The 13,203-nt window shown below is 49.3% G+C and overlaps 1 protein-coding gene across 2 annotated transcripts; it reads right to left on the reverse strand.

Moving 5' to 3' along the window:
- Window positions 1-631: 631 nt before the first annotated feature.
- On the reverse strand, window positions 632-9,005 carry LOC146355263 (acetylcholinesterase-like). Of its 2 annotated transcripts, none has more exons than XM_084840808.1 (4): window positions 8,896-9,005; window positions 3,066-4,569; window positions 1,274-1,437; window positions 632-1,114 (listed from the first exon to the last, which is right to left on the reverse strand). In XM_084840808.1, the coding sequence occupies exons 2-4, from the start codon at window positions 4,559-4,561 to the stop codon at window positions 1,044-1,046; spliced, it is 1,731 nt and encodes a 576-aa protein (XP_084696934.1). In that variant the 5' UTR covers window positions 4,562-4,569; window positions 8,896-9,005; the 3' UTR covers window positions 632-1,043. The 2 variants fall into 2 exon arrangements, with proteins under 2 accessions (XP_084696934.1, XP_084696935.1); XM_084840809.1 differs by having other exon boundaries at window positions 3,066-4,585.
- Between the last annotated feature and the right edge of the window lie 4,198 nt (window positions 9,006-13,203).

Below are 13,203 nucleotides of genomic sequence, written 5' to 3' on the forward strand. Positions count from 1 at the left end.
GAATGTGCAATAAATCGCTTATGTAGAAATGCTCTGAGGGAAAATCAGGAGGCTAAGCTATCACCTGTGAGGTTCTTCTGAACTACAGCTTGCAGATAGCCCTCTGACCAGGGAAGGCTGTTCTGACACTTGTAAAGTCATCCCCCACACCCCACACAGACATACACACACACCAGGTTTGGCTTGGGGTGGGAGGCCTTTTTTCTTCTCACTTGTTTGAGAAGATGCCAGATGCACACAGTGCTTGCGGGCCAGCCCTTGTGCCGCTCATGAAGTCACATCCCATCCCAATTAGATTTCAGAGTATTAAAAACAGAGAATAATAAACCTGATAGGAAATACACACTGAACAAAATTTGCTTGTTGTCAAGCCCCATGTTCCCTGGAAGGAAACAACCCTCTGCAGGTCATTTGCAGCTGACAGCAGTCTCATCACTGAGGCGGACCACTGGATGGAGATCTGGGGCCCCAAGCTCTGAGGGCTCCCAAATGCAGTCTCCCCACCCCCACCCCCAGCCTCACTCCCCGGTCCACCAGTGCTACTCTCACCAAAAGTCCCCAGTGACTTCCTTCGAAGGAAACCGAATCCTGGGTAAGTGTTGGAAGCCCTGAAACATTTTACAGCTCAAAGTGGGGTGCAAGGCATAACAAAGTTTTATTTCTTCACAGATCACCTCAGTGTTGGCACCATGCACCTTGGTTTGGATCGGGGAAGCTATGAGATCCACTTTGTTGGCACTACGGGAGACCACGATAAGGGTGCTCACCCTTTGGGGAGGTGCCAAGGTATACATTTACAGGATCTGGATTTAGAGCTCCTGACGCAGCAGGAAACAGGTTTAGATGCAGACTGCGCAAAAGAAGAGCAGGGCAAAAAGAAGAGAAGGAGTGGAGATGTTCTGCTTCTACGTATTCAGTGTGCTCTGCCCACTTGTTCTTTCGGTACTTCATTTCTCGGTCTTCCTCGTTCTTCTGGGCTGCGCATCACGCCCGAGCTCTAAGCAGCCCACTGCATCCCTGCTGACCTTTCATGGGGATTCACTCTACTGAGTACTGGATTCCATCTTCCCATCTTCCTCCTTGCCTGGAGAAACAGAATCCTCTCCCAATTGGTCTGCAGGAGAAAGAAAAAATGTGCAGAGAAATAGGGCTGTCCTGACTACGGCTAGATAACCAGGGACAAGTTAGACATTTCAATAGAAAGCAACGTTACTAGAAACATCTTCCCCATGAGATATCAATGACACACTTTCAGAGCAAGTGCTGAACTCACGTGGATCTGCAGCCTTCAAAGGAAGCGTTTCCCAGAAACCACAAAGTCGGGCAGGAGAGATCTTCATAACCTGGGCTGGCTCAGTGCTAAGGAGAAAGAAGTTCTGCTGTGTGGCATTGTAGAGCGGCCACTGTACCTCATCGGCCACCGACCCCGTGGGATTCCTGCGGAGGGAGTGAAACGTAGTTGTAATCCAGTAGGGAGGGTGGCTGTGTGTGAGCTGAGAACAAAGCTGATGTCATTGTTCCTGTTTTAAATGTATATCCTACCACATGGCATGATCATCAGGGCCCCAAGGAAGTTGACAGTACTGGAACCTCCTCGTCATCATCATCATCACAGCTTTATTACTTTTGTCATCGTCATTTTTACATCTGAATCACTACCACCCCTATGCCCGAAGTGTACAGAGGTGTAAGTGTAGTGTTCAATTGGTGCAAACATTTCCGTGCAACCATTCTACCCAAAGAGCTGCACAGCTTACACTACAATCCCGTGCATGTTCACTCCACGGTATACAAGGGAGCGTGCTCCATGTTAGGAGTGGTTAGGATTGCAGGCTGAGGATGCAGTCTGATCACTGGTGGCCTCGATGGCAAAAAGCCCCTTAAAGTGGAGGCTTCCAGTCCTGCAATGCAGCACGGGAGGAGCGGCGGAGACAGTTTTCGCCTCCCCATCCTCAAGCCTTCCTCATCTGTTGCTTCTCCAGGTGGCCCAGGCCCCTAAACGGGGGGAAGATAGAAGTGTCTTGCTTGACAGAAAGGGTCTGAATTAGGAGCAATGTCTGAATTTGGGGCAAGGTAATGGATGAGTATCAGCGTACAGTGTCAGGCTTGCCCCAGCTTGCTAGAGTGCGTCTGTAGCTCTTCGGCTCTGCAATGACCTTCCTGGAGCGCACCTCCTTTTCGCATGATCCATGCGGCCAGATTCTGGCGGGTGCATGGTCCTCCTCGGCATTGCGGGCTTGCACAAAACTAAGTTGAATAGATGTGGGAGGAGCATAGGGGCTTCTCGCTCTTTTGTGTTGAAAGCTCAATGCCCTGTGGCACCTGAAAGAGTCGCAAATTTACTGTGGCATAATAACCTTTCATGGACAGGAGTCCATTGTACAGAAAGTTGTTTTGAAAGGTGCTGCTTTTCATGGACCTGGAGAAAAATGGCACTTCCTGAAACAAAGGCACAGGGACCTTGATGATATCTGTTGCCTCTGATCCCACTGGATTAGCTGGCTTTTTGCCCACATGCACTGCCCCTCCGGCTGCCTCCCTTGAATATTTCTGCCTGAGTTTGTTGGGGATGGGGGATGGGGAGAAGAGCGAGTGAGGATTCACTCAGAAGTAAATCCCACTATGTTTAATGGGGATTGCTCCCCAGCCTAATAGTTTGCAATGCATTCACACGCCCCCCCTCCTTGCTGGTGTGCCATGTTCATTAATTGGTAAATGTTTAAGGTGCCATGCGGTCTCAGGCACTCCATCCTTCCCATCTGGCTTTGGGCCAGAAAGATTGAAGAAAAGTCTGGGAGCACAGAGGGCAAATTTAAGTAAGCACACTTTGGGACATCTGTCCTGAAAGCAAGCAAGAGGTTAATAAGTTTACCTTCAAGAAAAGTTAAATTATACTAATTATTTCTCATTATGAACATATATTTGCATACGGAAATTAGCATATGCAAATTTGTGCAATTTTTGTTCTCTCAGCCTGACCCAGGATCATCCAGGTACTTATTGAAGGGATGGGCCTTCCTTCTTCATACAGCAGCGGGGCATAAGAGGAAATGTTAATACCTTACCCAGTTCTGGAGAACTCTGCCCAGTACCGCATCACCTGACGGTTCAGCGCAGCCTCGGCCTCCGTGTATGTGTGGTTGACGCCCACCGCTGACTCAAGGGTCCCGAGCACATAAGGTACCTCAGCACCATGGGCTGCCCCCATCCACTCAGGCCAAACGGAGCCAGAGGTGTGATGTGTAAAGGAATAACTGTACACAGGACTCCCAGCTTCGCTGACCTTTGCAGCAAATTTGGCTGCTGGGCATACAAGGAAGTAATCGCCACTGGACTGTGACATGGCGCAACGGTGCTTTGCTGGACCCTGGCCTTCTTCACTGTACTTCAGGGCCACAGCCTGGACAGCCTCTTCCGTTGCGTTTCGCACCGTCATCCTTATCCCTTGCAGAAGTTGCTCCCAACTGATTAGGCTGTTATTGGTGCCAGGAAAAAGATGTGGTGCAAAGGTAGACCCTTCATCAGAAGTGACCCCAATGAGGAGCGATTTAAGCTGAATGCGCCCAGCCTCCAGAAGCTTCTGTGGTTCGTCAGGCAAAAAATCCCCATCTGTAGTTGGTGTGAAGGGAATGTCCAGAAGGAACTTGCTTTTTAGAAATATGGATAACTCATGCTGGGGAAAAGTCATTGCATCTTTTTCCTGTAGGCAGCTCACCACAACAGTATCACTGCCTTCTGCACAGCCTAGCAGCTGACCGAAATTCAGGGCTCTCTGCTTGGTCTCCTCAGGACTCATCCAAGCCCAGACAGCATGGGCAGTTCCACTCTGAAGCACGGCTTGGGCAAACAGGGGCTGGCTACTTGGTGAGAGGAGATGGAAACCCACAGAGGCTGCACCAGCACTGTGACCAATAATGGTCACCCGAGCAGGATCTCCACCGAAGGCAGCTGCATTGTCCTTTACCCACTTCAGGGCCAGCTGTTGGTCCAAGAGGCCCATGTTTCCTGGGGCAGCTGGCGGTAATGAAAGGAAGCCCAGAGCCCCCAGGCGATAATTCATGGAAGCCACAACAACATTCTCATAAGCAACTAAGGATGCCCCATTGTACATGTTCAGGGATGATGTGCCAGTGAAGAAACCCCCTCCATGTATCCAGACAAGGACAGGAGTTGGTGAAGAAGGCCGTGGATGGGGCACCCAGACATTGAGAAAGAGACAATCTTCTGAAAGTGGTCGATTGGCAGTCCACATGGCTGCCCCGGGAAAGCCAGAAATAATGAACTGGGGACAAGCGTTGCCAAAGTCGGTGGCCTCCAAGACTTGTCTCCATGGCTGATGTGGATGGGGCTTCTGGAAACGCAATTTCCCCACAGGGGGCTCAGCATAAGGGATGCCCAGATAGGCAGTCACAGAGCCAGAGCCAGCCAGGACACGCTTGCCTTTAACAGGGCCACTGCTGGTGACCACCACACTTTCATCTTCAGAAGCAGTACTGGAGGCCAGTGGAAAGAGCAGGAGAAGAAAGAAGCATGAGAGTGAAGACCTCAGGAGACCAGGCATTGCAGCAGCTGGAAGGAGAAAGTCCTAGAGGAGGTTACAACATGTACAAGATAAGCTATTTGTCTTTCAAGGAAAACGTGCTCCAGTTTTACCCCATGACTAGTTGTTCAGAGTGGAATGGTGTTTGTTGCTCAGGACACTGGCTCTGGTCATCTGATGCCCTCTTCCTGTTTAGCCCTGCTCTGTGAAATATCTCTGGAGCTCCAGCAGCACAACTGAACTCAGTGACTTTGGACCCCCTTGGAAAACATGCGGTGCTGGTCACTCACTCAGCACCCTGGTCTCTAGCACTGAGCATCTCTTTGGGGTTCCCTTGGAGGAGAGATCCTTTCAGATCAGGTCCCTCTATTATGGGTATTTTATTGATGAGGACAAAAGATTCCCCACTTAACATTGCTAGTAATATCCCTTCTCCATAGCCCATGGTCCAGTGTTTTTGGCACAGCCTTGTTACTGCTTTGAACATGTTGGTATAAACTCTTTCCGAGCCCCTCCCTGACAAAGTCAGAACAGAGATATCTGGAAGGGAGACTATGTGGAAGCCATGGCTAGGTCAGTTAGGGATTGTACAGCTGGACAGCACTTAGGTACTAGAACAGCTTTAAAAGGCAAAAGCATAGGGACCAATGGTAAGAGTCTGCTCTGAAGCTAAGAGATCGTAGCTAACCTTGAGCTGAAAGCCATCACTTAAGCATCAGGAATGAACAGTGAGCAAAGCAGAAGTATTTTGTTCCAAATGGGAAAAACCCAATGTGAGCAAATTCATTGGCATGTCCTCAATTGGCCTAGAATAATGCCAGAAGAAATGGGGGAGACATAGGGTCTGGAGAAGAAGAAACCACAAAGGGTCGTAAGTTGGGGGGGGATTTTAGCAAGACTAGTTAGTTACCATCCATATGAACAAAAACAGAAAAACTTCAGAAGGCATCAACACGAGAATGGTAAGAAGAATTAGGTGAATAACAACTGGCATTGACTGGGCAGTGCTAGACTCAAGGGGAATGGCTGAAATCCTGTTGTTACCATTTTGAGCACATGGGGTAGGGGATAACAAAAGCCCTAAAACATAAAAAAGAAATGTTTCCAAGCTTCTGGGCCTGTCTCCGATCCGGACACCTGAAATGTCGTACATCCTTGGAAAAGTTAGGGAAGTCTTTTTTTTCCTCTCCCTTTCTAGTCTCACTATTTCTATCCCACCACCTCTTTAGCTCACTGTTTTCCCCATCTTAGCCTCTAGCTTGGCTCTTTGTCTACCCCTTTGTCTGCCTGTTTTCTCCTCCCTCCCAGCCTCCAGCCTGACTCTTCTCTCTCCTCTACCTGTTTGTGTGCTATTTCTTCCTCTCTCCCTGTTTCTAGCCTCACTATTTCTCTCCCCAATACACAACCCTCTTTAGCTCACTTTTGACCAGCCAGTCCCCCAGGGCAGCCATTTTATGACTAGCCACATCCTCAGTGGGAGCCATTTTCTGGTGGTGGCCACAGTAGTTTCTCAAATTCCCAAATGTGCCCACAGATCCAAAAAGTCTGGGGACCTCTGGTCTGGAGTGTCTGATTAGATTCGATGATTTGCCCAGAGACTTTCTAACCCAGTGTCCATTGCATCCCCAAACTTCAAAATTATAGTTCCTTTAGAGTCCTGACTGGTTCTCACTGAAACCCGGAGCGGATTTCCAACCCCACTGAAATCGGAGCCACCAGCTTCCACTGGTGTGAGAGAGAGAGCACAGTTTAACCTGACTTGTAACTCTGGTATTAGGTTAACTTAGCAAACCAAACAAATGCTATCCAAAGTCTGAGTCTTAACATTAACAAAACCCCGTATACACCAAAAATTCTAAGTCCAAGATAGACAGTTGCCAAATAATCTCAAGTAAATGCCTATAAACAGGGAATACAAGACCTGGTAATGTTAGGAAATTTAGGGAACAACCCATTTCTCCCCAGCTACTGTCTCACTTACAGTAATGGTATAATGTGGAATGTGATAATGCAGATATCACTAGCACCTAATGCTGCATTCTCCAATATGACATCCACGGGCACCAAGGCACCTCAGACACCTCTCTCGATGCACATGAAGCCCCCTAAACACCCCCTCCTTTTACAGAATGTTAAAACTTTGAGGTGGGTGCTTGTGGGTGGACAAAGTGGTCCAGGGGTCTGTCTGTGTGTTGTGTCTATATTTTGTGTGTGGTGGTGGGTGTTCAGCGTATGTTTCCCGAGATGGGGTGAGTGTTTTGGGGATAATATTTCTGTGTCAAGGAGAGAGAGGAAAATTGATTATGGGTGACCTTCCTCTTCATGTGGGTCAAAAGAGTAGTTTTGTGAGCCAGACACCATCTCCGCTGTATGTTCAAGGCTTGGCTTTTGTATGGACAAGTTGCCATACAAAAACACTGTATGGACAAGTTGCTTGGCTTTTAGCTTCATCAGTTTGTCTTCTGTGAAACTGGCATTTTTGTGTCAGGCCATGTCACAATGCCATTTTGGGAAAGGGGTGCACCAGCAGACTGTGCTGAGGGAGGTGAGAGGGGGAAGCATGGCCATTCCACCAACCATTTCTCTTGCCTCCTCATTCCCTTTTTCTTGTGTGTCGTGTCTTTTTTAGATTGTAAGCTGGGAGGCAGGGACTAGCCTGTTCTACTGATTATATGTAAGCCCCTCTGGGATCCTTTCTGGCTGAAGAGTGGAATGAAAATACTTTTCATTCATTCATTAATTAAGTGTATTTTCATTCCACTCTTCAGCCAGAATTAATTAATTAATTGTGATTGTTTTTTCCTCAAAATTCGAACTCCAACCCTCTACAAATCCAATTCCTGCCTTAATTTACCCTCTGTAGGGATGTACGAAAGTCACGTACCTTTTCAAAGGGTGACATTCGCGGTGGGGGGGAGGCGCTCCGTCCCTCCCCCCAAAATTCTCTCCGGGCCGGCTCCGCTCCGCGGAGATTCAGCAGAGCAACCAGCCAGGGCCGCCCGCAGCCGGACATCTGGCCACTGGGCAACCTGCAGGGATGCAAACGGCGGCGGCCGTAGCTGCCGCCATTTGCATCCCTGTATTTTTCCGTGATAGGCTACGTAAATATTTACGTAGCCTATCACGGCAAAAAAAACAAAAACAAAACAGTGTACACAAATGGCGGCAGCTATGGCGGCTGCCATTTGTGTTCCCCTTTTTTTGCCATTTTAGCCTACGTAAATATTTATGTAGGCTATTACGGTGAAAAAAAAGGGAACGGAAATAGCGGCCACTATGCCATTTGTTTTCTCTTTTTTTTTCGCTGTAATAGCCTACATAAATATTTACGTAGGCTAAAACAGCAAAAAAAAAAAAAGGAACACAAATGGCGGCCACTGTAGCCGCCGCCATTTGCTTTCGCTGTTTTTTGGGGGGGTTGCCATGATAGGCTACATAAATACTACATAAATAATGGCATCCTTGCGTTAACCGTGATAGGCTACGTAAGTATTTACGTACCTTATCACAGCAAAAATGGGGAAGCGAATGGCGGCTGCAGACGCGGCCACCATTCACAAAGCAGCACGAACGGCAGCAGGTAAGTGCTCCGTTTTGCACGCCTGTCGTGGGGTGGTGGGGTGGGGGGCTTCATTCCGCCATCGATTTCAGGGTGCATTCAGCCCCACTGGCATTCGACCTCACTGAGATCCGTGGTGGAATTCTCTGACATCCCTAGAACAGGCAGAAAACTATGGCAAGGGAAGGAAATGAGGAAAGCCCGTCCTTTAAAAGCACACAAAACAAAGGGAAGGGAATGCCAATCCTATATGTGTCTACCCAGAGGTGGGTTCCATTGTGTTCCATGGGGCTTACTGCCAAGTAAGTGGGTGTAGGATTGCAGCCTTAATCACACCCCTAAACCTAGGAACAATGACAGATAATCACTAGGCTCCACTGACATTTGGAAGTGGTGGGGGACTTCTTAATCACCCCACTTCTCTCCCCATGCCGCCCTCTCACTCTCTCCTTGGGGACTAGATGCATGCAAGCCAGGGAAAGCTGAATCCAGGGAATGTGATGATGAGCAGCAAACCGTGTGACTTGGGGTGGAAGTAATTGAAAGGCTGAGGCTTCAGGCTGCAGAGAACTGAAACACGGTTCCCTCTGCGGGGGGAGGGAGGGTGCACCAATGGAGCTTTCCTGTGGAAGTCCTTGGAGGGCAGTGGGTCTCATTGGCCAGGAACACAAGGTGCTGGACGTCTGGATGCTTAAGGTGAATCCTTGATCCCAGGGCTCCTGTCCCACTCTGAAAGATCACTCTCCTGCCCTGTCCTCAAAGACAAGTGGATTTCCGAGACTGTATGGAGACTCACCTCCCTGAGGGGCTGTTGCCACTCCGCAGTTACTGTCCCTCACAGCTCAGTCCAGAGGGGGAAGGCGACTGCAGAGGTGACTGCAACGCCTCCACATAACCAGGGAGAGCAACTGTGCGCATGCATGTGCAGCTGAAAAGAGCAGTGACCCCGCCTGCATTCCGTCCAGGCAGTGGGAGGAGGCTATGCACATTGGCAAGGTGGAAGTCCATGTCAGGGGTCAACCAGATGGAAAAGCAGAAGCTTTGCTTTGATGAGGAGGGGGGAGGACGTCAGGCTACAAGGAGCCATGATCACTGAAATGCAGCCCCCAGCCTTAAAACAGCCTCCCTGAACATTAACCACAACAACAACAACAACAACTTGGCTCTGTACACAAACCCTGCATTACTTTCAAGAGGACTATGAACCGTAAGGATTGGCTGGGACACGGCAACACTCATTTACAAACCAGGCCACCTCAGCCAGTCCTTCCTGGTGCCACGGCACCTGGGGGTACCAGCCTTGTGGCCATTGTATATTCTGTAAATACACCAAAAATGCCAGACGTTTGTGAACCCAGCAGTCAAGAAAACCTATGAGATCAGACCATTTTCCACCTGTAGTAGTGCACATACAGTCTATGCTATCAAATGTACCTGTGATAAAATTTATGTTGGCCACGTGAGAGACATATGCATAGGGATGGCGGAGAATTTCTCCGCGAATCTTTGGGGGGCCGAGTGCCACCGCATTCGGCCCCCCGAAATCGGCAGTGAAATTCTCTACCCTCCCCCCCGCCCCGGGATGGGACTTACCTTTGTCGAATGTCCCTCCCAGCGGCGGGTCCCGGCGACGGTTTGTCGGGGTTTCGTCGGGGGCGGGGGCAACAGCCAGTCTTTTGACCGGCTGCCGCCGCCGCCATTACAAGTAAAGTAAAGAAGAAGAAAAAAACCCCGTGATAGGCTACGTAATGATTAACGTAGCCTATCACGGCTAGATTTCCAAAGTCAGCCGTGATAGGCTACGTAAATCGTTACGTAGCCTATCACGGGTGACTTTGGGGAAAGAAAGAAAAAAGCGCGTTCCCCTTATTTTCGCCGTAGTCTACGGAAATCTTTACGGGACCAAATAAGGAACGCAAATGGCGGCGCCCCATGGGGATACACCACGAAGCATACCACCACGAAGCAAGCTGCGGGACAAGTTAAGTCCCTTTCGTACATCCCTACATATGCGTGAGCATTTCAGCAACATATGGAACAAGAGATTAGGTCTGCCCCTAGTCAGTCATTTTTCACAAGTACACCAGTCCACAGAGGGGCTCACTTTTGGGAAGGGATGGGCGGATTCCCTACATGCTGCTCTGGGGGGAATCCGCCTGGGGCAGCGAGGCAATCCGTTCCTCCCCCCGGAATCCTGGCCAACCGGCTCTGCTCCGTTGCAATTCTGCAGAGCCACCAGCCGGCTGTGAAGCGCCAGCGATACGGCCGCCATGCCATATCACTTCATGGATCACTGCCTTGTTGTGGTAAAGGGGCTTGCGTAACTCAGTGAAGTCATAAGCTATGCCGTGCAGGGCCACCCAAGATGGACAGGTCATAGCGGAGAGTTCTGACAAAATGTGGTCCACTGGAGAAGGAAATGGCAACCCACTCTTGCCAAGAAACCACAGGAAATCCCATGGAACGTATCACAAGGCTAAAAGAGATGACGCTGGAAGATGAGCCCCTCAGGTCGGGGGGTGTCCAATATACTACTGGGGAAGAGCAGAGGGCATTTCCAAGTAGCGCCAGAAAGAGTGAAGCGGCTGGGCCAAAGCCAAAAGGACACTCAGCTGTGGATGTGTTTGGTGGTGAAAAGAAAGTCCGATGCTGTAAAGAACGATATTGTTTAGGAACCTGGAATGTCAGATCAATGAATCAAGGTAAGCTGGAGGTGGTCAAACATGAGATGGCAAGATTGAACATCGACATCTTGGGAATCAGTGAACTAAAATGGACAAGCATGGATGAATTTAATTCAGGTGACCATCATATCTACTACTGTGGGCAAGAATCCCTTAGAAGAAATGGAGTAGCACTCATAGTCAACCAAAGGGTGGGAAAAGCAGTACTGGGGTACAATCTCAAAAATGATAGATGATCTCAGTATGAATCCAAGGCAAACCATTCAACATCACAGTAATTCAAGTCTATGCCCCAACCACTGATGCCGAAGAAGCTGAGGTTGATCGGTTCTATGAAGACCTACAACACCTTCTAGAACTAACACCAAAAAAAAGATGTCCTCTTCATCATAGGGGATTGGAATGCTAAAGTAGGAAGTCAAGAAATAACCCAGGATAACAGGCAAGCATGGCCTTGGTGTACAAAATGAAGCAGCGCAAAGGCTAATAGAGTTTTGCCAAGAGAACATGCTGATCATAGCCAACACTCTTTTCCAACAGCACAAGAGGCGACTCTACACATGGACATCACCAGATGGTCAATATCGAAATCAGATTGATTATGTACTTTGCAGCCAAAGATGTAGGGATGTACGAAAGTCACTCACCTTTTGACAAAATGTGATTCGAGGTGGGGGGGAGGCGCTCCGTCCCTCCTCCTCCGAATCCTGGCCGGCCGGGTCTGCAAATGGCGGCGGCCGTAGCCGCCGCCATTTGCATCCCTGCAGTCAGCTGTGATAGGCTACGTAAATGTTTACGTAGCCTATCATGGCTGAGTAAAAAAAAAACCATCCTTACGCAAATGGCGGTGCCCATGGGAATTTACGTAGACTAAGACTATTTACGTAGACTATTTACGTAGACTACGACGAAAATAAGGGGATGCTACGCTATTTGTGTTCCCCTTATTTTTGCCGTAGTCTATATAAATGTTTACGTAGACTAGACATGCCAAAATAAGGAACACAAACGGCGGCGCCCATGGGCGCAGCCATTTGCGTACGTGCGGTTTTGTTTTGTTTTTTTGTTCAGCCGTGATAGGCTACATAAACATTTACATAGCCTATCACGGTATTTTTTTTAAAATCTAGTCGTGATAGGCTACATAAATCTTTACGTAGCCTATCACGTTTTGTTTTGTTTTTTACTGGAAATGGCGGCAGCGGCAGCCGGTCAGAAGACCAGCCGCCACAGCTGCCACCTCCAAACTGCCGCCGAGCCTCCGCCGCCACTGCCAGGAAGATTCGCCCAAGATAAGTCCCGTCCCGGGGGGGCGGGGGGGTTGTAGACCGTTTCACCACCGATTTCAGGGGGACGAATGCACTGGCATTTGGCCTCCCTGAGATTTGTGGTGAAATTCTCTGACGTCCCTACAAAGATGGAGAACCTGTATAAGTCAGTAAAAACAAGACCTGGAGCTGACTGTGGCTCAGATCATGAGCTGCTTCTTGCAAAATTTCAGCTGAAATTGAAGAACGTAGGGAAAACCACTAAACCATTCAGGTATGACCTAAATCATATCCCTTATGAATATACAGTGGAGGTGAGGAATAGATTTCAGGGATTAGACCTGATAGACAGAGTGCCTGAGGAACTATGGACGGAGGTCCGTCTCATTGTTCAGGAGGCAGCAACTCAATCCATCCCAAAGAAATAGAAATGCAAGAAAGCAAAGTGGCTGTCTGAGGAGGTTTTACAAGTAGCTGAGGAAAGAAGGGAAGCGAAAAGCAAGGGAGAAAGGGGAATATATATCCAACTGAAAGCAGAGTTCCAGAGAACAGCAAGGAGAGACAAGAAGGTCTTCTTAAATGAACAATGCAAAGAAATTAGGGATGGCGGAGAATTTCTCCCCGAAACTTCGGGGGGCCGAGTGCCAACGTGTTCGGCCCCCCGAACAAGTTTAGGGGAGAAATTCTCCGCACCCCCCCCGCCCCCCACACACACCCCCGGGACGGGACTTACCTTTGCCGAATGTCCCTCCCGGCGGCGGGTCCGGCCGGCGGTTCAGCGGGTGTTCGTCCGGGGCAGGAGCAGCAGCCGGTCTTTCGACCGGCTGCTGCCGCCGCCATTCCAATCAAAGAAAAAAAAACAAAAACGCCCCCGTGATAGGCTACGTGACGATTAACGTAGCCTATCATGGCTGACTTTGCAGATCTAGCCGTGATAGGCTACGTTAATCGTCACGTAGCCTATCACGGGGGCGTTTAAAAAAAAAAAAACTTTTGAGTTCGCGGCCGGTGAGGAGAGGCGCTTCCTCCCCGGCCTGAATTTCGGCCGGGCGAGGCGGGAAGCCTCCCCCCTCGGCCTGAACTTCGCAGGGGGAGCAGCGAAGCGCCTCCCCCCCACCACGAAAAGCTTCGAGGACAGGTAAGTGAGTTTCG

Source organism: Heloderma suspectum, chromosome 2 (genome assembly GCF_057233095.1).
Source record: "Heloderma suspectum isolate Gila_16-S chromosome 2, 16-S_ref, whole genome shotgun sequence".
Lineage (NCBI taxonomy): Eukaryota > Metazoa > Chordata > Lepidosauria > Squamata > Helodermatidae > Heloderma > Heloderma suspectum.

Bases quoted from the DNA above. Each gene is read 5' to 3' on its own strand.
- LOC146355263 (XM_084840808.1), bottom strand. From the start codon at position 4,561: ATGCCTGGTCTCCTGAGGTCTTCACTCTCATGCTTCTTTCTTCTCCTG. The intron at 1,438-3,065 runs GTAAGGTATTAA...CTCCCTCCGCAG, and splicing joins GCAGAGTTCTCCAGAACTGG to GAATCCCACGGGGTCGGTGG. The intron at 1,115-1,273 runs GTGAGTTCAGCA...TTTCTCCTGCAG, and splicing joins TTTGAAGGCTGCAGATCCAC to ACCAATTGGGAGAGGATTCT.